The sequence below is a fragment of the Bubalus bubalis genome, chromosome 14, assembly GCF_019923935.1.
Source record: "Bubalus bubalis isolate 160015118507 breed Murrah chromosome 14, NDDB_SH_1, whole genome shotgun sequence".
Lineage (NCBI taxonomy): Eukaryota > Metazoa > Chordata > Mammalia > Artiodactyla > Bovidae > Bubalus > Bubalus bubalis.
In genome coordinates, this window is record NC_059170.1 from 19,997,380 (window position 1) to 20,021,918 (window position 24,539).

Here is a 24,539-nt window from a genome sequence, read left to right on the forward strand (position 1 = left end):
ATTGTCACCCTGCTTATTTAACTTCTATGCAGAGTACATCATGAGAAATGCTGGACTGGAAGAAACACAAGCTGGAATCAAGATTGCCGGGAGAAATATCAATAACCTCAGATATGCAGATGACACCACCCTTATCGCAGAAAGTGAAGAGGAACTAAAAAGCCTCTTGTTGAAAGTGAAAGTGGAGAGTGAAAAAGTTGGCTTAAAGCTCAACATTCAGAAAACGAAGATCATGGCCACTGGTCCCATCACTTCATGGGAAATAGATGGGGAAACAGTGGAAACAGTGTCAGACTTTATTTTTTGGGGCTCCAAAATCACAGCAGATGGTGACCGCAGCCATGAAATTAAAAGACACTTACTCCTTGGAAGGAAAGTTATGACCAACCTAGATAGCATATTGAAAAGCAGAGACATTACTTTGCCAACAAAGTTCCGTCTAGTCAAGGCTATGGTTTTTCCAGTGGTCATGTATGGATGTGAGAGTTGGACTGTGAAGAAAGCTGAGTGCTGAAGAATTGATGCTTTTGAACTGTGGTGTTGGAGAAGACTCTTGAGAGTCCCTTGGACTGCAAGGAGATCCAACCAGTCCATTCTGAAGGAGATCAGCCCTGGGATTTCTTTGGAGGGATGAATATGAAGCTGAAACTCCAGTACTTTGGCCACCTCATGCGAAGAGTTGACTCATTGGAAAAGACTCTGATGCTGGGAGGGATTCGGGGCAGGAGGAGAAGGGGGCGACAGAGGATGAGATGGCTGGATGGCATCACTGACTCAATGGACGTGAGTCTGAGTGAACTCCGGAAGTTGGTGATGGACAGGGAGGCCTGGCGTGCTGCGATTTATGGAGTCGCAAAGAGTCGGACACAACTGGGCGACTTCACTTTCTGCCTCCCTGATTCTGGAGGCAGCTTCGGGTGTCCTGGCTCAGCCGGTAAAGCGTCTGTCTGAAATGCAGGCGACCTGGGTTCGATCCCTGGGTTTGGAAGATCCCCTGGAGAAGGAAATGGCAGCCCACTCCAGTATTCTTGCCTGGAAAATCCCATGGATGGCGGAGCCTGGTAGGCTACTGTCCATGGGGTCGCAAAGAGTCAGACACGACTGAGCGTCTCCACTTCGGGTGTCCCTAGGGTTAAAGGTAGGGGGCAGCACTGTCTCTGGCGGCCAGATCCAGAAAAGCGCTTAACAGGAGTGCAGCCTCCGGGCTAAGTAACCGCGTTTCCCTAGGCCTGGGAGACAGCAGGTGGGCAGCTCGCGTAACTTCTGCGGTGCAGGGGACTAGGCGAAGGGAAAAGATTGGTTCGGGTTCCTTAAAGAAAAAGCCACACATTTTCGAGAAGATTACATGTATTTGGATTTTAGCCCAGCCCTAGCTGAGACTTCCTGAAGCCCCACCCCAACGTCAATAGCCACGCCCACCCCGTTCTCGGAAGCCCCTCCTACCAGAGCTCTCCCGCCCCAGAAAGGCCCCAGGGTCCCGGGAGCCCCGCCCCGCCACCCTGAGGCGCGCTCAGCAGGTGGGGTTGAGCACGCGGCAGGAGCAGGCGCTGCGGAAGAAGCGGCACTGGCAGAAGGCGCACGGGTCGCAGCAGGCGGGCGCTGGAGGCTTGCAGCTGTCGCGGGTGGCCACGCAGGGGGTAGGCGGCGGGGGCCGGGTCCGTGCCACGTTCTTCATCGGAGCCTTTCTCTGCGGGGAAACGCCGGGGCTGCCCGAGCCATCTACGTCCTCCCCACTCGTCCTCACCCCTGCCGGGGAACTCCTCGGACTAGACGTCCCCACCTGCTGTCCACCGCCCGCTCGACTCATGCCCACAGAGCACCCTAGCGGGTCCCAGCCTGCTCCGCCATCAACACTTAACTGGCTCGGGGCTGGCCTCTTCTCTCCCTACGGGATCCCACTCAGCTGCACGGTTTTAAACTACCGTCTCTGTTGTCTTCCCCTTCCAGGGTATTCGCAATCCCTGTTGGTACTGCCTTCACGGTAGGTTCGGAGTCTAGCCACTTCTTCGCTACCGCTGAAACCCTGGGCTTGGCCCCTGTCTGCTGCCCTTGCCCCCTTACTGTCCAATCTCCAGCGCACAAGGAACTAGGCACATCCTCCTTCCCCTTACTGGGATCCCTGAGGCCCTCTGTGGTTTGGCCCTCCCAGCACTCCCACTGGTCTTAAACACACTGCCCCACCCGCTCGACCTCTGTGCACCAAACACAGCAAATGAGTTCTTGTTGCAGGCGCTTTGTTTTGGGGCTTCCTTTCCTGGGGACATTCTTTGCTATGCTGTCCAGTGCAGGCAGCCACCCACCATATGTGGCTGCTGAGTACTTTAATAAATGTGTCTAGTGCAACTGAGGAACCAAGTTTTCAATTTTTATTTAATTTTAATTAAAATTTAAAGATGAAGTAAAATGTTTCCCATTAAAGACAACTACGTCAAGGCTGTATATTGTCACCCTGCTTATTTAACTTCTGTGCAGAGCACATCATGAGAAACGCTGGGCTGGAGGAAGCACAAGCTGGCATCAATCTTGATACCGGGAGAAATATCAATAACCTCAGATATGCAGATGACACCATCCTTATGGCAGAAAGTGAAGAGGAACTCAAAAGCGTCTTGATGAAAGTGAAAGAGGAGCGTGAAAAAGTTGGCTTAAAGCTCAACATTTAGAAAACGAAGATCATGGCCACTGGTCCCATCACTTCATGGGAAATAGATGGGGAAACAGTGGAAACAGTGTCAGACTTTATTTTTTGGGGCTCCAAAATCACAGCAGATGGTGACCGCAGCCATGAAATTAAAAGACACTTACTCCTTGGAAGGAAAGTTATGACCAACCTAGATAGCATATTGAAAAGCAGAGACATTACTTTGCCAACAAAGTTCCGTCTAGTCAAGGCTATGGTTTTTCCAGTGGTCATGTATGGATGTGAGAGTTGGACTGTGAAGAAAGCTGAGCGCTGAAGAATTGATGCTTTTGAACTGTGGTGTTGGAGAAGACTCCTGAGAGTCCCTTGGACTGCAAGGAGATCCAACCAGTCCATTCTAAAGGAGATCAGTCCTGGGTGTTCTTTGGAAGGACTGATGCTAAAGCTGAAAAACTCCAATACTTCGGCCACCTCATGCGAAGAGTTGATTCATTGGAAAAGACTCTGATGCTGGGAGGGATTGGGGGCAGGAGGAGAAGGGGACGACAGAGGATGAGATGGCTGAATGGCATCACCGACTCGATGGACATGAGTTTGGGTGAACTCCGGGAATTGGTGATGGACAGGGAGGCCTGGAGTGCTGCAATTCATGGGGTTGCAAAGAGTCGGATGCAACTGAACTGAACATTGTTTTGTTAGGACTGTATTTCACTAGTGTTAAAAACTGGGCATTGGAATTGAGAGTGTATAAGTCAAAGACTTAGCGCAAAAAAAGTAAAATATCAATAACTTTTTATGTTGGTTACATATTAAAATTATAATATTTGGGATCTACTGGGTTAAATAAAATATTAATATTAATTGCACCTGTTTTTTTTTCTTCTAAAAATCTGGCTACTAGAATTTTAATTTATATGTGTCTCACGTTGCATTTCCATTGAACACTGCGGCTCAAGATTACAGAGTTTCTCAGTCTTTTAAGTGCTGCCTCCTTCTAGAGAACTTCCCCTGACCACTTCCCCTTTCTTCTGTCTCACTGCCACGCTTTCATTCCTTCACAGTGTTTATCATTATCTGAACAGCACTGGTTAACGTGCTGTTCTGTTTCTCCCAGAAGAGTGTAAACTCCATGAGAGCTGTTATATATCTCTCTGTTCACTACTATATTCCCAGAATCTAGCATGTAAATAGATTTTACAGTGCTGTCAATCATCTGATCTGCTTGTTCACTTTACAGAAGTGAACAAGGGGCCTTTATTGTACAAACAGTGCCAGGTTGTGCCTTCCAATGCCTAGTACAGTATTCCGGCTCTGTTTGCCATGATCTGATCAAATGAGGCACACTAAAATAGGAACACTGTGCATTTCAACAGTGCCTTAATCTAGTATTTTTCGAAGTGTGGGAACCTGTATCATGGTGGTACAGTTTTAGGCAGTACATGAATATTAAATGACACTGAATCACACAGTGAGAGAGGATTCTTTTTTCAGTCTCTTTCAAATGGAAAGGCTGTTTGATGTCACTATATCCTTAGTGTTTCCCCAACACCTTCTAATCCTTCTTTGTTAATGCAGAGAGCAAGTCTAAGATTTAGAACGTGGCAAGCAACACCAACCAGCTAGAATTTGCGAACAAGGTTTTATTTTCATTTTACTTATTTCCATGGTTACTTCCTATTTATGCCAAGTGATACTGGTTTTCTATCATGATTATATAGTTGTTTTTCTTTTAATTTATTTTTGTTTTTGGCTGTCCAGAGTCTTGGTTGCTTCGAGGGCTTTTCTCTAGCTGTGGTTAGTGGGGACTACTCTCTAGGTGCAGAGTTTGGGCCTCTCGTTGCAGTGGCCTCTCTTGTCGCCTTGCGTGGGCTCTAGGGCCACAGGCTTCAGTAGTTAGTTGCGGCTCCCCGGCTCTAGAGCACAGGTTCAATAGCTGCAGCTCCCCGGCTCTAGAGCACAGGTTCAATAGCTGCAGCTCCCCGGCTCTAGAGCACAGGTTCAATAGCTGCAGCTCCCCGGCTCTAGGGCACAGGTTCAATAGCTGCAGCTCCCCGGCTCTAGGGCACAGGTTCAATAGCTGCGGCACACAGGCCTAGTTGCTCTGAGCCATGCGGTGGTCTTTCCGACCCAAGGATCCAACCCATGTCTTCTGCACTGGCGGGAGGATTCTTTACCACAGAGTCACCAGGGAAGTCCTGTTACATAGTATTTTTGTTTTTAAGTTTTAAGCAAATATTAAATAAGTGGAACTCAGATGTGGTAAAAGTTGTAGAAATGGTTCTGAAATGACTGAGGTTTGGGAAACATTGCTTTCATCCAAAAGAATGAATGACAGTGAAATTTCAGGCAGGGTTCGAGCTAGTTTAGGAAGTTTGAGCTAGTTATTTTAGGCAGGGTTCAAGCTAGTTTAGTGTAGATAAGCAATTTTACTCAGCATCCTGGACCTCAGCTCTTGGCGGTCTGTTTCAGGGCTCGAGATCAGGAAGGTTTTGGTAGCTTTCAGTTTCTCTGGGGCATGCAACCCTGGAAATCTTTCATTTATTTTCTAGCCAGAGCTTGGGTGTCCTCCCGCTTTAAGTCCAGTCCCATCCCGACAATGTGAACTCCCAGGCCTACCTTGGAAGGTCTTTTCTTCTTTTCCGCTTCATTTCTGCTCATCTTTTTGGATTTCTTGTTCAGTGCTTCGAAGAGAGACAGAAGGAACAAAGCCATTTTCTGAGGGTCCTTAACTGCAGTGAAGTGGAAAGAGCAGAGAGGGCTCTAGGAAGCCCCAGGGTAGGGGAGAGGATGAAGGTTTGTTTGGATAGATCATATCTTGGGACTTAGGCCAGCAGCTTCTGCAGCCTGGCTGCAGACCTGGAGACAGAGACTGAGAGCAAAGAGTCCTCTGAAGGAAAGCAAAAGGGAAAATCCAAGAAGGCCTGGAAAATGGACTCAGTGTCTCTACAAGGATGGTCTTGTGTTTCCGGTATTCCTATTTCCTATTTCTCAGAGCTTTGGAGCCAGGCAGACCTAATTTGAATCCTGACTGCCACATAACAGCTTTGTGGTCTTGGACAACCTACTTAATCTCCTTAAGACTCAGTTTTCTCATATGCAAGTAGGTACTGTAATACCTACCTTCAAGAGTTGTGAGGATAAATGAGGTATGTTTATATAGTGGAAAATCTGACACAGACCAGTGTTAATGTGCTCCAGTCCCTTCCCATATATCTAGAATATCCTCTTTTTGAAGTGAGAGGCAAGTCAGTAAGGAATATTAGTTTTGAGCTTAGATTCTGGAGTTAAACAGAACCTAACCCAGAACCTGGGTGTGTATTCAGTTCAGTCAGTTCAGTTCAGTCGCTCAGTCGTGTCTTACTCTTTGTGACCCATGGACCGTCTCTGCCAATTACAAACTGTATGTTAATTACTTAACTTTTCTAACTTTTAATTTACTTAGCTGTGGAATAAAATAGGAATAAAAATAGTATTCACTTCAGAGTGCCTATCAGAAAATAAATATATATTTATTATAATTATTGTCAGATGAATTTGAACCAGAAATTCTCCAATGCTAGGCTCTAATACCCCTGATATTTTCCTCTAAGCAGTCATTTTCAATTCTCAACCCTGGCATGAAAGAACTAGTTTGTCCCAGACTTGGTTATATTCTGCAGCATTTTCTAAAAATTTTACCACTGATAGGAGTTATGTGATTTAGTAAGTTTCAGAAACGCCAAGTTAAACCAAATTCACCAAGTGTTTTGACTTTGTGGTTTCTCAGAGCCTCTATCATGCTAAGCTGCATATTAGATTGGTGAGAGGCAGAGCTTTCTTAACCAAATGAGTTAAAGGGCACTTGATTCCTCCAGAATTGTTCTGAGGAATGAGCATAAAGGAGCTCTGACCAATGGCAATGGATCCTGATATCGGCTTGGGGACTGTTTGACCCCCTGCAGCCCCTTCTCATGGGCCAGAGCCCAGAGGCTGGGCCGCAGGCCAGGCTACTTACCCACGATAGAGACAGAAGGGAAATCCAACAGGTTCATGGAAGAGTTGTTCTTCAGGTTCCTTTCATCTCTGGGCTTTTCCTCAGGTGCCAGGTGGCTGTAGGCAGTGAGGAAGCACAGGCAGACCAGCAAGGTAGCCAGGAGGAGGCGGCTGACATCCATCCCAGGAGGCCTGAGAGCAACAGAGAAGGCAGTCAGGTGGGCCAGGGGTTCTGGCAAATGCATGTGCCCTCCTGCTTTCTTTATGTTTCTTTGGGCTGGTGCTCTGACTCCCATCCCACAGCCCAGTGTCCCAGTGGAGCTGGAGGACCAGCAAGGCTTAGGACAGGGAAGGAGAACTCATGAAGGAAAAAGAGAGGAAAGGAGAGATGGGAGAGGAAGAAAGACAAGGAAGGGAGGGAGATTGCAAAAAGAAAAAGAATGCATTGCAATTGGTCTCTGCCTTCCAGAGGGTGGGGTGCTGTTTTTGTTTCATTTTATGTCAGTAGCTCCAGGAGATCCAAGGCCTAAGCAGAATTGTTGATAGTACCCAGTAATGCCTCACAGTGGCAGAGGTCTTACTAAAGTACAGAGAATAAAGCTCATGAGTTAAGACTCAAGAGAAGATGCATGGATAAATGGCTCCTTTGGATAAATGTGTAGGTCATTGCATATGCTATATTCTGACATCCAGAGGAAATGAATGCAGGTATGTTTTGTGTCAGAAGGATAGGATAGACCTGTTCACATAGGCTAGCTAGATTCACTGATTTATTGCTAGCTGGGTTTTGATGAAGAAGACAGATCCCAGAGTGGATTTCTTCCCACAAATGTCTGTTTGTCTCAATCAGGGCTCACAGTTTCAGCATCATCTTATCATCTCTGAATGTGGGATCCCCACTCCTCACCCACCCTGTGCATGTTCTTGCTATCGTATCTGGACTTATTAGTTAGGTGGCACTAGAGGTGAAGAACCTGCCTGCCATAGGAGATGTAGGAGACTTGGGTTGGGAAGATCCCCTGGAGGAGGGCATGGCAACCCACCCCAGTATTCTTGCCTGGAGAATCCCATGGAAAGAGGAGCCTGGAGGGCTCCAGTCCATAGGGTTTCAAACAGTCAGACACGACTGAAGTGACTCAGCACGCACTCAAGCCAATATATTCCCTTTATTTTCTTAAGATTTTTTTTATGTGAACCATTTTTAAAGCCTTTATTTGTAATAATATTGCTTCTGTTTTATGTTTTGGTTTTGGGCTGGGGAGCATGTAAGATCTTAGCTCAAACTCACACCCCTTGCATTGGAAGGGGGAGTCTTAACCACTGGACCACCAGGGAAGTCCCCCCTTTATTGTTTTAAACTAGTATGAGTGGAGTTTTCTGTTACTATCAACTCAGGGCATTCTAAAGGATATTTTCCCTTGCAAATAGTCCTGTTGTTACATTTTCAGGTGTAAAGTTAGACTCTAAAGCAAAAATCGCAGAGTACAGTTTCTCCAGCTGGCAAATGATGGAATTTTTTTTTTTAATTTCACACTGGAATAAGTAATTGGCTTGCCTTTAGGGATCATATTGTATGAAAAAAATCTTTTTCTTTGAACACCAGGATCACCATCAGCATAATGAAAGGTTCATACTATGAGAGGTGTACAGGAACTGACCAGCTGAGGGAAAAGCATATCCACAGCTCTCAATTCTGGAGTGGCTGTCTCCTTATCACAGAGCAGGGGCTCTCTGGATAGGAGGTTGATCAGAATCGCCTGCGTATTTATTTATTTTTAAAACGTATTTATTTTGGCTGTGCTGGGTTTTCGTTGCTGCACACAGGCTTCTCTAATTGCGTGGGCAGGGGCTACTCTTCCATGTGGTGTGCAGGCTTCTCGTTACAGGCTTTATTTGTAATAATAATAAAAACGTATTTATTTTGGCTGTGCTGGGTTTTTGTTGCTGCACACAGGCTTTCTCTAATTGCGTGGGCAGGGGCTACTCTTCCATGTGGTGTGCAGGCTTCTCGTTACAGGCTTTATTTGAAATAATAATAAAAACGTATTTATTTTGCCTGTGCTGGGTTTTTGTTGCTGCACACAGGCTTTCTCTAATTGCGTGGGCAGGGGCTACTCTTCCATGTGATGTGCAGGCTTCTCGTTACAGGCTTTATTTGTAATAATAATAAAAACGTATTTATTTTGGCTGTGCTGGGTTTTCGTTGCTGCACACAGGCTTTCTCTAATTGCGTGAGCAGGGGCTACTCTTCCATGTGGTGTGCAGGCTTCTTGTTGCAGTAGCTTCTCTTGTTGCAGAACACATGCTCTAGGCATGTGGGCCCAGTGGTTGTGGTGCGTGGGCTTAGTGGCTCCATGGCATGTAGAATCTTCCTGGACCAGGGATCAAACCCATGTCCCCTGCATTGGCAGGTGGATTCTTATCCAATGTGCCAGCAGGGAAGTCCTAGCCTCGCCTCACATGCATATTTAAATTGCTTCTCTCCCCTCTCTCACCCACCACTAAGTACAAATGGTTGACTTTGCATAAGTTAACTGCAAGCATGATCTGGCTTCACTGTGCTTTCTATCTTTGTCCAATCACCACCCTCCACAGTCAAGAATGTTGGTTTTAATTTTTGACTCTTTCTTCCCTGATCTTTACATCCGATCTCTTACCAAATTTTACTTTATGCTCTCTTTAAATAATCTCATATTTTCCACTTCCTCTTCACTCCAGCCCATACCTTCTCAGTGGAACCAGTTACACTACTCCTCCATCAGGAGGCCTTTGCTCTGACTTCAACAACATTATCTACTCTGAGCTCCCCCAATCACATTTTATCCTTCCTCCAGGGCCCAGCTCAATGCCAGCGTTGGCACATTTCTCTCTCAGTTTCAGGTCAGCCCCAATAGTTCTCTCCTTTTTCTGAACTCTTCCAGGTCTTAAACTTAATACCATATTGCTTAGTACTTCATTATTCTTTTAAGTGTTCATGTGGGTCATCTCGGAGAAGGCAATGGCACCCCACTCCAGTACTCTTGCCTGGAAAATCCCATGGACAGAGGAGCCTGGTGGGCTGCAGTCCATGGGGTTGCGAAGAGTAGGATACGACTGAGCGACTTCACTTTCACTTTTCACTTTCATGCATTGGAGAAGGAAATGGCAACCCACTCCAGTGTTCTTGCCTGGAGAATCCCAGGGACGTGGGAGCCTGGTGGGCTGCCGTCCACTGGGTCGCACAGAGTCGGACACGACTGAAGCAACTTTGCAGCAGCAGCAGCAGCAGCTGTGGGTCATCTCATCAGTTAGACTTGGTTCTTTGTTTCAAGAGCCTCATGGTTGCCTTCCAGCTGCTGTAGCTCTGCTGTCATACCCACCTATTCCAGTTTGCCTCTCTGCCTGTTTTATATGCCACTTGAATTCTAAATTCTTGGCCAACCAAAAGGTTCTTCTAGCCTGGTTCAGTCTAACTAGAGCCATCAGGGTTGCCTGGTATGGCTAGTTGGTTAGGACTGAGGAAAACTATATTTGAACGATTTCCTCCATTCCTTCCTTCTCAACTCCTGGACCATCTCTTCCTCGTAGGACTCCCTTCTCTCTCTGATGCTGCTGCTGGGCTCTTAGCTTGGAGAGCAATTTCCTTCTCTCTTGTTCCCCACATCCAATCAATCAGTCATTTGAGTTCTAGTGATTTTCATTCCTCCCATTTCTCACAACCATTTCTCCCTCACTTTCCATTCCTTCTGTCCCCAGTGGTCTAGTTCCTCCCATTTGGTCTTCCATAAGAGCCTCCTCATTGGCCTTGACTTTAGAACATATAACCAGATTAAGCTTCCTTTTAAATAAAGTCCAATTTCCATTCATTCATACATACATATTCATTCATCTCATTGACAGGGACAGAGTAAAGGGACAAAAGGCTTCCCTGGTAGCTCAGCTGATAAAGAATCTGCCTACAATGCAGGAGACCCCAATTTGATTCCTGGGTTGGGAATATCCACTAGAGAAGGGATAGTCCACCCACTCCAGTATTCTTGGGGTTCCCTGGTGGCTCAGCTGGTAAAGAATCCACCTGCAATGCAGGAGACATGGGTTTGATACCTGGATTGGGAAGATCCCCTGGAGAAGGGAATGTCTACCTACTCCAGTATTCTGACCTGGAGAATTCCAAGCACTGTATAGTCCATGGGGTCGCAAAGAGTCAGACACGACTGAGCAACTTTCACAAAGGGACAAAACAGGTCATTAAATAGTTAATCCCACTAGGGGATTGTAAGTAGAAAAAATATGGGAGACTCTTGTATTACTCAGATTAAAAAAACCAATTACTCAGATTAAAAAAAAATCAGGTTTGCTTAACCACAAAACCAAGCAGGCTTGCTTAATAACAAAACCATACAACAGAAGTATGAGACATGCCCACAAACAATAAAACAATGCTGGCATGAGACATCTTGTCCAGTGAGCTCAATAAGTTAACGATTCCTTAGGACACATAAAAAACAATAATTTGTGGACCTAGCTTGGCCACGTAGAACAAGAAAATTCTCTTGTTCAACCTAGAGGAGGAGCTGATGATGGAAGGATGACGTCTATTCAAGAAAAAGAAATGTCTTCTCCCTCTCTCTACTTTTACTTTGGTTATAAAACTGCAGCCCACTAAATTCTTGGGGTATGGCACCCTGTCACCCCCTGGCTTGTAAGCCTCACAAGCATCCTATTCAAATATATCATTTCTTAATCTATCACTTTGCCTCTTCCTGAACTCTTTCTGCACTGAAACATAAAGGACTGTGGTACCAGAGCTCTTCGGAACCCCCCAAAATGACACCATATGCTTTCATAGTGAAAATTATTAGTTAAGTACCTACTATAAACCAGTGCTATGCTAAATTTTTGGGTTACAATAGTGATCAAGATACAAAATGATGCCTGTCCTTACAGAGCTTAGATTCTATCAGGGATGGCTGACAAGGCAAATAAGTTATTCTAATAAAGCTTTTGCCACAGGAAACCTCAACTAGTGCATAGACTTGGGGAAGTTCTCAGAGCAAGCTGCACTGAAGCTGAGAACAGAGGGCTGATTTGGATTTATCCATGCTGGAGAAGAGAGTGAAGGTGGTGATGCCATTTTGCAGACACTGAGAATCGTGTACAAGCATGAAGATCTAAAGGCAAGAGAGGATGCTGCATTTGAGGAACTAGAAAAGATCAGTAAATAAATAAATATAACAGGAGGTGGAGGCAGGGGCCAGATCATGACAGGACTTTTAAACCATGGTGAGGAATTTGGACAATATCTTCAAGACAATGGAAAATGAATGAAGAGTTTTGAATAGGAGGAGAGACTTAATCAGATTTGCATTGTAGAAAGATTCCTTGGACTGGGGTGTGAAGATGGAGGGGACAAGACTAAGAGGAGGAAAACCAATTAAGAGGCTGCTGCTGGATTCCAGGCAATGTCATTCCTCTAGAGGGGTTACCCTGATTACCAAATGAAATACATACTACATAGCCTCAGAAAAGGACCAGAGCCCTCCCCAACCTACCCTCCACATTCCTTCCCAGTTTTATCTTTTCTTATAGGAAGTATATACCCTAGCCAAGCTTAGCTACCTCCTGGTCCCAATACAAAGCTCCCCCTTTACCATTTCTTACGCCTGACCACTTCTGACCTAAGCATAGTACTTAGCTTGTTACACAAGCATTTATTTACTTATCAGTGAAGCTGAATCTGTGGCCTTTAGTGACTGCAGTATTCATTTTATTTTTCCATATTTTGTGCAGCATTTGTATGGTCTTCAAGCTAAGAATGGTTTTGACATTTGTAAGGTGTTCTATTAAAAAATAAAAAACAACAGGGAATTCCATGATAGTCCAGTGGTTAGGACTCTGTGATTTCACTGCTGAAGGCCAGGGTTCAGTCCGTGGTTGGGGAACTAAGATCCTGCAAGCCTTGAGGAGTGGCCAAACAACAACTAGAGACCCTATGTGGTCCATAAAGCCTAGAACATTTAGTATCTAGCCTTTCACAGGAAAAGTTTCCTGACCCTGTCTAGAATGTGAGACTCACAAGGGGCTGTCAAGCAAGCGTGAAAAATCTCACATGACACAAAGAAGATCCCATGTGCTGCAACTAAGACCTGACACAGACAAATAAACAAATAAATATTTAAAAAATAATACTGAGAATTCCTGCACTGAAGTGAAAGGAGAGTTGGGAAATGTGAGTCAGAAAAGAAGTGACTGGAGTTTGGGGGAGATGAACTGAGACCCAAGGTGCATCACTTCCTCTGAACACCTGATAATGCAGAAATTATCACCAGCACAGGAACCAGCAGTTTAATATACTAGCCACTGCACAACAGGCAGGAAGGAGAAGTCACCAGGTGCCATCTCTAGACTAATTCAGGTTATAGTGAATTCCAAGGTTTAATTTTTTTGTTTCCTTTGTTGTACAAGCAACTCTTAAGGAATAAACTGAAAATACAGTTTCTTTTATAGTTACAGAATCTATAAAACTAGACTGAGCCTGGGAAGGGTGAAGTCTCAGTGAAATCAATCTTATTTGTGTATTGGGAGAGGGTAAGAACCAATATTTCTTAAACCAATCCTGTAAGAGACTGTATATCCTAAATATAATATACATCCACAACACCTAGATGTATTGTGATCCTTGGGGTCAGATTTTCTTTCTTTCTTTCTTTCTTTATTTTTATGGAATGCTTCACGAATTTGCGTGTCATCCTTGCGCAGGGGCCATGCTAATCTTCTCTGTATCGTTCCAATTTTAGTATATGTGCTGCCAAAGCGAGCACAAGATTTTCTTTATTTTTAATTCAGGATTTTGTGAATTTTAGAAAAACAATATCTTCTATATACCAGATTAAACCACATATATGGGGTCTAGAAGCACCCATTACAAACATATTGATGCTTCTGAAGCAAAAAGGTGTGAATATACAAGGGATAAACAAAGACTGAGAATTGATTTGCATCAGTTCAGGACAGATTTTGTTGCCAACTGAGTTAGCAAAGGAAAAAAAAAAAAACAGTTTTCAGAGTTGGGGGACTTTGCCATTTCAGGTAACGGGTTGGGAACCTATACAAAGCCTTGGTGCTATTACTCGTCAACAGGGGCCACACTCTCCATCTGCTAATACAGGATCGTAACACTGACAGCAGTGACCTGTGTAATTGCTTTTCTTGAGAGTAATCTGTCCTTCCACTCCATAGTAGTGAAGAATGTCCTCTGATCGGTGGTATCACTGATGGCAATTCTTCCTCTTAAGCTCATCATCTGCTTTAAGTTACTGCTTAGGACTTAAGATGAGTTTCTCTTCAGTATGTGGATATAAAGAATCCAGAAAGGGGAGTGAGGTTTCATGGATATACCTGCCATTTAAGAGACTGTGTGCATCCTCAGCTCACCTGGGCCTCTGCTTTCTCATCTGTGAAACGAAAGGAGAGAACCATACAACCCGGTACACATTACAAGGCACAGAGTACAACCTGAATACAGATTTGTTTAATGGATTAAAGAGTGGAAAGACATATTTTAACATTCAATGAATCCATAATTTCTGATTCCTGCTTCCTGATCTTTGGGGAGGTTAAGTAGTCGCACAAAGAAGGATTTTGTAAAGGCCACTTGTGTACCCTTAAGAGCTGAGGCATTTATAAATGTATTAGTGTGATTGAATCTGATTAAAGTCTGAAAAAGAGGGCATGAAAAGTCATGGCTAAATGCGAGTGGTTTATACACCTCAGGAGCGTTGATCTGTTTGTGCATGTGTGTGTGCACGCACTTGAGTACTAATGCGTAAGGGTTGATTGAGGGGCTATGGGAGACAGAGTGTCCAGAGCATCTCTGTAAGGTAGGGAGATGGTGTATCAGTATTCAGTGGGCACTGAGTGTACGCCACAGACAACCCCTTAGCTATGACACGGGATAAGCTGACACCTTCATCCTTTAGGTCAAGGCCTTGGTCCCCAAAGGAAAGGAAAGAATTGTAATGTCCCAGTGATGGGGGATGGCTAACCACCTATTGGGACAGAGGTATAGTGAAAGATGAGAACTGAAGAAGAGGTGAAGGCAGCAGAATCTTCTTGAAGACTGCAAACAATATTAGCTGCTGACCCAACTAGGTGCTTATGAGCTGAAGTCCTGACAGCCTGCTCTGGGCACCTGGGAGGGGAGCCAGGATTTTTTTTTTTAGATGCTTCCTGCATGGTTTGTCTTCTCAGTCATTGTCCATAGGACTCTGAGAAGCTGTAGGAATATGCAGGTGCAGATGCAATGCCCGGCTTCACCCCCAACATTGTGGAAAGGGATTGCACATCACGGGACAGAGCCCTATGCTCCCATACACCACTTAGAGCCTAGGGAGAGTGACCTCCTGGGGTATCCACACTGGATGTATTTGAATATTTTTACAAGCATGTTATCACTTTGTAATAAGAAACACTTTGATGCTTTCATACTGTGGTGTTAGAGAAGGCTGTTGAGAGTCCCGTGGACAGCAAAGGGATCAAACCAGTCAATTCTAAATGAAATCAATGCTGAATATTCATTGGAAGGACTGATGCTGAAGCTCCAATAATTTGGCCACCTGATGCAAACAACCAATTCACTGGAAAAGACCCTGATGCTGGGAAAGACTGAAGGCAAAAGGAGAAGGGAGTGACAGAGGATGAGATGGTTAGATGGCATTATCAACTCAATGGACATGAATTTGAGCAAACTTCGGGACTTGGTGAAGGACAGGGAAGCCTGGTGTGCTGCAGCCCATGGTTGCAAAGAATTGAACACAACTGAGTGACTGAACAACAACAATAAAAAATAAAGGAGGATAGAAATAAAATATTAGAAGCTGTTTGACATAACACCAAAGGATTTTAAGAAGCTGGACAGAGAGTTATATTTGTTGTGTGATAGTGAGCCTGGGGAATTTGCAAGACCCTCCTCCCCTTTTGTACCTTAAATTCAGCATGCAGTTTGCTCTCAGTACCTACTGCCTCTGTCAGTAAAATGTAGGGTTTTCTCATGGCATATATTCCTATTACCTGGGGCTCTTGCTCTGCTCTGAAACACTCTCAAAGCCTGTTACTCTTCTGGCTCATAGCCACAGTTTCTGACATGCCAAAAGCTGGGAGAAGCAACACTTAATTTTTGTTCTGGTTTAGTTTCTCTGCCAAACTAGCTGTACCAAATACTGAGGGTCTGGACCAGAGGAGTAATATCTCTCATTCACAGTTACCTAGATTCCTCACACCAGATGTTCAGCAGCTGCAGAAGGATCCCGCTGCCTTACACATGTTTCATCCACCTGGGCGGTTGGTGATATGCCTGGCTGGGCTGAGCATGGGAGGCTCCAATGGGGCTATTGACCCATTCCTTAATGTTCACCCAGGCTTATTAATGATGAAAATTTCTGGGGTAGCAGGAGAGTGACAATATGCTTTACCTACTTAGTTAACAAGAAGAATAGCCAATCAAGCAACAAATACTTTTTGAATGCCATGGGACTTGACATGAATCCCTGTCACTTCTCTCCAGGGACGTTTAAGTAGTGCCTCCTCCCTAGACACACTGTATTGTAATAATTGGTTCATTTGTCTGTCTCTTCTAGGCTGAAGACCCATTAAGGGCAGAGCCTTTGCCTTACTCATCTCCATGCCCATCACCTCCCTACTACCCCTAGCCCTAATGCCTAAGCTCAGCACAAAATAAGCCCTCAATAAATGTTTCTCTCAATTGAGTCTATTTACTATATGGTCAATATAAATGAATATGGGGATTCCCTGTCAGTTCAGTGGTTAAGACTCAGTGCTTTCACAGCCATAGGCCTGGGTTCGATCCCTGGTCAGGGGAACTAGGATCCTGAAAGCTTGCATGGTACAGCCAAAAAAAAAAAAAAAGATGAATAAAGGGTCCCTAGAAAAACAAGTCCCTGACTTTAGATGGCAAACAAACAAATAACTAACAAAAAAAGGAAGAGAGAAGAAGAGCTAGAATTGAGGTACAAGTGAAATAAATGCCTCAGGTAGGCAGAAAAAAGAGTGTGGTTAAACTGCTCAGGGTCTTGGGTGATTTCATGGATTATTGTTGACCTCTGATTTCCTCAGCCTCCTTCCAATTTTGGGTTGTAGCTCCTGGAGTGCTCAGACATTCTGTGCTGCTCTTGCCAGTTCTTCCCTCTTTCGCATGGTTCTTTTTAGCACACAGCCTCTGCTCTTCTTTCCCTTTGGCAGTCTCCTTGAATTTCCTGCCCTAGAGGGAGGCTTCCTTTTATAGTCATCAGGCCACTGGTAGCCAAATGTGCACTGCCAAAGCCAATTACTGAGATTTCCATCCTATTTTAATCAATTATTTGGCTAGAGCTTTTTTATTTTTTTTTTTTTATTTTTTTAAATTTAATTTTATTTTTAAACTTTACATAACTGTATTAGTTTTGCCTTGGACTGCAAGGAGATCCAACCAGTCCATTCTGAAGGAGATCAGCCCTGGGATTTCTTTGGAAGGAATGATGCTAAAGCTGAAACTCCAGTACTTTGGCCACCTCATGCGAAGAGTTGACTCGTTGGAGGAGACTCTGATGCTGGGAGGGATTGGGGGCAGGAGGAGAAGGGGACTACAGAGGCTGAGATGGCTGGATGACATCACTGACTCCATGGACGTGAGTCTGAGTGAACTCCAGGAGTTGGTGATGGACAGGGAGGCCTGGCGTGCTGCAATTCATGGGGTCGCAAAGAGTCAGACACAACTGAGCGACTGATCTGATCTGATAATGATTTAAAATTCACGGTCCAAAACCGAAATTGCTTTCTCACCAACATAAATGGATTCCACTGTACAGCAAATGGAAGCAGGCCTATATATGCATATATCTCCTCTTTTTTCGATTTCCTTCCTACTCAGGTCATCACAGAGCACTCAGTAGGGTTCTCTGAGTTATACAGTAGGTTCTCATTAGTTATCTATTTTATACATAGTATCAACAATGTATGCATATCAATCCCAATTTCCCAATTAATTCTACTCCCCCTTCCTCCCCTTGTTGTACATGTGTTTGTTCTCCACGTCTGTGCCTCTATTTCTGTTTTTCAAATAAGATCATCTATACCATTTTTCTAGATTCCACATATATGCATTAATATGTGATGTTTGGTTTTCTATTTCTGACTTACTTCACTCTGTATGATAGTCTTTAGGTTTATCCATGTCTCTACAAATGACCCAATTTTGTTCCTTTTTAAGGGCTGAGTAATATTCCATTATATATATGTCTTGCTCTACTTTATCCATTCCTCTGCTGATGGACATTTAGGTTGCTTAGAGCTTTTCTTAAGAAGCCAAATCGCATAGTGGGAAGATCATTAGGTCCTGCACATCCAAACCAGGTTGGTGGCCTGGGGTTGTGGGAAGTACTCAGTGATCTGAGTACAGGTGCGAAGTTCCTGATCCTCTTCCAAGGGATAATTCTAGGCATTTCATTACAATCTCCTAACAAAATGGGGAGACCATTTTCTTTCTCATTTCTATCTCAGGGTGTAAGTTACCAGTATGCTGCCCAATTTGTGGGGTTCTGTGCAAAATGAAAATGTGGACCCACTTGCTAAAAAGTTAAGAATTTCAAGGAACACCTTAAACTAAGCAAGCATGAGGCCCTATGCAATTGCTCACATGAATACTCATGAAGCCATTTCTGGTTATAAGAATGAGAAAGCTGATACTAATAGTGTGACATGTGGCTATAAAGAAGTTTCTGAGAAAAAAATTAAGTTTGTGGATTAGGGGAAACATTAAATTACACTCAGTAGTTTCAGCAGTAAGTTATATAATGATAAGATTGCTTCTAGACGTTCCCTGCAGCTGTCTATGCTCCAGGCATGAGACATCTTAATGGAGCAGAAGCCAAAAATGGACCTAGGTTCTAGGTCCGGCCCTGTCAGGAATTCACTGTGGGACTATGGGCACTTTTTCTTCACCTGTACAAAAAAGGATTTGAATTAGATGGTTAAGGTCTCTTCTAACTCTGACTGTAAGCATCTATGGAGGAGGCCCCATTTGTCTTGTCACTTTGGCAAAGCTATACTGTAACTAACCTTAAGCCAGGCACCACCACCACCATGCTCTACTCATCTCCTGCCCAAGCATACTTTTCACATCTTTTGATCACATAATATCTTCCCTAATCTGTTGGTTCTTTCTGTAGATCAAAACACTAGAAATGAAGAATAAGTAATTAACAGATGACCAGACCTCTTTCCCTAGTCTTCCCTTCAGTAATCTCACAAACAAATTATATGAACAAGATATTATCTAAAGAAAGATCACAAGTAGTCAACAAACCTGCACACAGGGGATATGGCAATAAGTGTGGTCCCCTATCTCAATGATTAACAGATTACTTCCCCTTTTCCCTTAAAAAACTTCCATGGCCTAGCAGAATCTTCAGAGTTGGTTTTTGGGGACATGAGTCCACCTTCTCCCCAGAAAGCTGGCTTTCTGATTAAAAGCAACATTTTCTATTTCTACCAACACTTGCCTCTCAAATATTAATTTCTGAGCAACAAGCAACCAGATCTGAGTTCAGTAACATAACCTGCTGTGATTCCATATGAGCAGCATCCCCTTCAGACAGGCTGCAACACACTCTGTTGAATATTCCTTTTGATGGTAAGAATTTGCCTTCTGAAAATAAATCTGATTTCAGGAAGCAGACAATGATTTATAGCCAAGTCTAGTAAGGATAGTAATATATGGCCTAAATCAAGAGAATTTATAATTAAAAAACAATTTTCATTTTAAGCTGACATATTGGAAGGACTGAGGCTGAAGCTGAAACTCCAATACTTTGGCCACCTGATGTGAAGAGCTGACTCAGTGGAAAAGACCCTGATGCTAGGAAAGGTTGAAGGTGGGAGAAGGGGACAACAGAGAATGAGATGGTTGGATGGCATCACTGATTCAATGGACATGAGTTTGAGGCCTGGCATGGGCAGTCCATGGGGTCGCTAAGAGTCAGACGCAACTGAGCAACTGAACTGAAGTTGACACAACCAGAATTAAGATAGCCTGTTAAGTGTTTTTACTCAAAATTGTAATTCTGAGAGGCCATAAATTCATTCTAATGCTGCAAGTTGCTTAAAATATCTTTAGAATTCTAGATATTCTAAAGGCAATTTAAAAGTTACACAAGAAAAAGCACCATATAATTTAATAATCACAACTTTTATCTTGCAGTGGAAACCTGTTTCAAATAAGGACCAGATATGCACTCAAAAAGTAATCAAGATCCTTAAAGAAGCCTCCTTTTAAATTGGTCTTCTATTTTGAAAAACATATTTAGAAGAGTGTATAAAATATTAAACTCACTAGGTTTTAGAATTAATGAGAAGAGGGAAATTCCCTGGTGGTCCAGTGGCTAGGACTCTTGTGCTATCACTGATGAATGCAAGGGTTCAATCCCTGGTTGGGGAACTAAAATCCCACAAGCTGCATGGCATGGGGAAAAAAGGAAAAAAAAAAAGAATTAATGAGAAGAAAATTAAACAGGCGGGGCTTTCCAGGTGGTGCTAGTGGTAAAGAACCCACCTGCCAATGCAGTAGACTCAGCAGACTTGGGTTTGATCCCTGGGTTGGGAAGATCCCCTGGAAGAAGACATGGCAACCCACTCCAGTATTCTTGCCTGGAGAATCCCATGGACAGACAAACCTGGCAGGCTGCAGTCCATAGGGTTGAAAAGAGTCAGACACGAATGAAGCGACTTAGCATGCAGTACACACAAAATAGAAAAGGAAAGTATGGAGGAGAAAGTTAAGTAGGGAGGAAAAGTTGAAGAAATATAAAAGTTATGGGGACTGGAGCAAGAGGGTTAAGTGAAACTCTAACTTTATCTGTAATTTTTTTTTGGAAGGATGGAGTCCTAACCACTAGACCTCCAGGGAGTTCCCTCTGTAATTTGTTTTAAATAAAAAGGACTTGAAGCAAATATAGTAAAAAATATGGATGACTCTGGGTGGAGGTTACATGAAATTCTCCATGTTTAAAAATATTCTCACAATACTGAAAAAAAAAAAGGAAGAGATAAATTGTACTGTGGTCTGGTCTCTCTCTGTATCTGGTAGATCACAGCCCTTTGAGACGCTGATTAGATTCAGAGCTCTTAGGTCTTAGACTTTCTAAAGAGTGGGGCAATTATTTATAGCCAAGCCAAGATGTTGATTTTGTTTCTCTCTGAATGGAGTGTTTCTCTTTAAAAAGAATAAAGTATGGCTCATCCAACTTACAAGACCAGGGTTATGACTTAGTGTTGCCTATCCCTAAGAGGACTCCAACTTGCCCAGGTCGGGAGAGAAGAGAAGGAAGGAAAAGTTAGCACCATCAGCATCAATGAGAATCAGTCACTGTCAGATATGGATTTATGCTTGACCTCCAGCTTTTCTCTCTACAACCTTGGGTGAAAAATAGGGAGCAAGTTATGGGGAGAGTTGTGGACTTGTACCTTCTAATCTGAAAACAAGGGCTTCATTCCCCTTGTTTATTTTATGCTATTTCTTGCATTTTTGGCTACGCCACATGGCTTGTGGGATTTTTAGTTTCCCGACCAGGGATTGAACCCAAGCCCTCGGGAGTGACAGTACAGATTCCTAACCACTGAATTGCCAGGGAATTCCCCCATTCGCCTTGTTTAGAATGTCATGGCCATTCATCATCTCCTTCTCCAAATCCTATACTTCCCTTCGGAAGCCTGTTTAAGTCTTGCCTCCTCCAGGCCCGTTGCACTGGCCTGTTTCTGGGTTCTTGTCTTCAGCCAAGCAAGATGGCGCCCTCTACTTGGGGACTGCCTGGATTGTCCTCTCTTAAGATTTCTATGGAAAGCCAGTCCCATCCTATGTTGCTCTGAATCCCTCTACCTGCTGATCCAGGCCTCAGGGTCCACAATCAATGATGTCTCCAGTTAATGTTTTCCTTCAAACAACCTCTGTCAGCTAGTCTGAATTCGTGTGAAAACAGAGAGGGATAATTCACAAAACAGAATTTAAGCCACATTCTTCCTCAAAATATCTTCCCTTAACTAGTCAGATTCCATACCATGTCTTATGGGCTGTAAGGATCAAGTGCAAATGCTCTCGGTCATGGTTAAGTTGGTAGCAATAAGTACTACTGGATTAGTTTTCTATTTTCCTATCTAAGGGCAGACCTCTGAAGAAAGGAAAGAAGAAGCAAAGAAAGAAGGGTTTGAGAGAGTTTTGGGGCACTGTGTTAGGAGGGTAGATTCTGCTGAGGGTGAGTGTGAGACCCTAAAAGAGAAAAAGAAACTTATGAAAAGCACCTGGAGAGCCTTGGTCACAAATTTGGCTCACTTCTCAAGACTGCCTCTTGTGAATGAGTTTGAAGAAAGGTACTTTAGGGACTGAACCTCACCTTCTGAGGTATCCTTTAATCAGCCTCATCTAGACATGTGGGCAAAACATTAGAAAGACAAGGCTAATTGAGCATGAGGAATTCACTAACTTCTTAAGTTGTTTGCTCTTGTTCTCTGTCTTTGGTTAACTGAGTTACCAAAGCTAGGGTAGCTTTGATTAGCAATTCAGCAGATTCTGAACCTCTGGGACAGTTGCCTGGACAACTGTAAATGTCTTTTAATTAACATCCTGTCTTCATTCTTGTCCTGTTTCATCCATTTCCAAAATAGTAGAGAGATTTTTTTTTTTTGAGGGGTAGGGAGAGGGGGAATTAAAATCACATATCATCCCCTGCTTAAAGACTTTAATAGTTTCCCATTGCTCTTTAAATAAAATCACCAATTCTTGTAAGGCCCTGTTGTTACTCTCTCTGCCCTCATCTGATAGACTCTTCCACTCAATTACTAGATTTTAGACATATTGTACTCCTTCTACCTTGGCCCTATATTCATTCCCTGGTCTTGAACTTGATACTTTTAGTTCTTCACGTGGCTGGATCATTGGCAATCTTTGGATCTCTGTATAAATATTGTTTGTACAAATGGTGGTCCTCCTTTGACCACTCTATCTAAAAAGTATCCTTCTTTGGTATTTATCTGTCTCATCATCCTATTTCTTTCATAGCACTTACCCACAATGTAACAATTAATAGTTGTTAATAATAAATATTTATTTTGTATGGGCTTTCCTTTTCTTGTAGAATTTAAACTCCCTGAGGGCAGGGACCTTGCTATCATATTCGTTTTGTTGTTTCCACTACCTGGCAGTACTTGACACAAAGCAAGGCACTCAATAAATATCTGGTAAATGAATGAAGAAAAAAGAAAACCAGCAACAGAAAGTCCTCAGATTTGTTGGTCCCTTTGGGCCAACAAGACTGGAGAGATGTCAGATTTCATATCATATCAGATTTCAGTCAGATGGTGGTTTCATATTTTTTTCCTTGGCCTTTGTTCTGTCATACTGGGGCTTAGACAACTCTTAAATTGCATTAGCGTCCCTTAGAAACCTGGATTCAACCCCTGGGTTGGGAAGATCCCCTGGAGAAGGGAATGACTACCCACTCCAGTATTCTTGCCTGGAGAATTCCATAGACAGAGGAGCCTGGTGGGCTACAGTCCATGGGGTCACAAAGAGTCGGACATGACTGAGAGACTACCACTAACACACTATGGCTTTTCTTAATATCTTTGATCTTGCATTTGATCAAGAAAGGGAAAAGAGGGATTTCCTGGCTGTCCAGTGGTAAAGAATCCACCTGCCAAAGTAGGGGACACTGGTTCGATCCCTGGTCTGGGATGATCCCATGTGCCGTGGAACAACTAAACCTGTGTGCCACAACGAAAGAAGCCACCACAATAAGAAGCTGTGCACCACAACCAGAGAAAGCCCGTGCACAGCAACCAAGACCCAGCACTGCCAAAAATAAAATAACTAAACAAAAAATTTAAAAAGAAAGGTAAAAGAAACAATCTAATTTGTGGATAACAATGACTAAGTGAAAAGTGAAGTCGCTCAGTCGTGTCTGACTCTGCAACCCCATGGACTGTAGCTCACCAGGCTCCTCAGTCCATGGAATTTTCCAGGCAAGAGTACTAAGGGGACCTGAAATGAGGATATAAGAACCACAGTGCTTTAGCACTGAAAGAGATCTTAGGAATCATCTTGTCCAGGAAACTTAAACCTGGCTGTGCATTAGGGTTGTCAGGAGAACATTTTGCTCCTTTGCTAACAGTACTTTGTTAAGATATTATTTCTATACAGTAAAATGCACCAATTTTAAGTATCAAGGTTGATGAATTCTAACTTTATACCCTTGTGTAACCACCACTCAGATCAAGGCATAGAACATTTCTTCCATTCCTGAAAGTTCCATTGTGTCTCTTTCCAGGAAATATCCATTTTCACCCATCAGGGGTAATGTCTATTCTGACTCCTACCACCATAGATTGAATTTGCTGGTTTTTGTACTCACATAAATGGAATCACAGGGTGTCCCAGGTGGCTCAGTGGTAAAGAATACACCTGCCAAGCAGGAGATGCCGGTTTGATCCCTGGGTTGGGAAGATCACCTGGAATAGGAAATGGCAACCCACACCGATATTCTTGCCTAGAGAATTCCACGGACTGAGGAGCCTGGTGGGCTACAGTCCACAGGGTCACAAAAGAGTAGGACATGATTGAATGACTGAGCACGCAAATGGAATCATACTGAATGATGATTCAGCTTTTGTATCTGACTTCTTTTGCTCAATATAATGTTTTTGAGGCTTCATTCATTTTTTTGTATGTTTAAGTAGTTTGTTCTTTTTTTCAATAGCTGATTAGTATTCCACTGTAAATATACCACATTTGTTCATCCATTTTCTCATGGAACTTTTACAAAATGTAAATGCCAAAGCCTGTCCTCGGCCCACTGAATCTAAACTTCCAGGGATGGAGTTTGGGAGACATACTTTCAATAAGTTT

At 43.5% G+C, this 24,539-nt stretch overlaps 1 protein-coding gene and 2 non-coding genes across 3 annotated transcripts in view; all 3 read right to left on the reverse strand.

The window, feature by feature from the left end:
* Positions 1–1,510: 1,510 nt before the first annotated feature.
* The window catches only part of LOC102390258 (agouti signaling protein), a 92,476-nt gene continuing 69,447 nt past the window's right edge, over positions 1,511–24,539 (reverse strand). Inside the window, exons 5-7 of the mRNA XM_025263623.3 lie at positions 6,636–6,805; positions 5,258–5,322; positions 1,511–1,687 (exon numbers count right to left, since the gene is read on the reverse strand). Coding sequence (XP_025119408.3) covers positions 1,511–1,687; positions 5,258–5,322; positions 6,636–6,795 — 402 coding nt within the window. The 5' untranslated portion in view covers positions 6,796–6,805. The remainder of the gene's footprint in view (positions 1,688–5,257; positions 5,323–6,635; positions 6,806–24,539) is intronic.
* LOC112578981 lies at positions 13,307–13,413 on the reverse strand. The gene has a single exon (XR_003103417.2). It is a non-coding gene; the product is annotated as a U6 spliceosomal RNA (small nuclear RNA).
* On the reverse strand, positions 14,813–15,012 carry LOC112579002. Its single transcript, XR_003103434.1, has one exon. It is a non-coding gene; the product is annotated as a small nucleolar RNA SNORA73 family (small nucleolar RNA).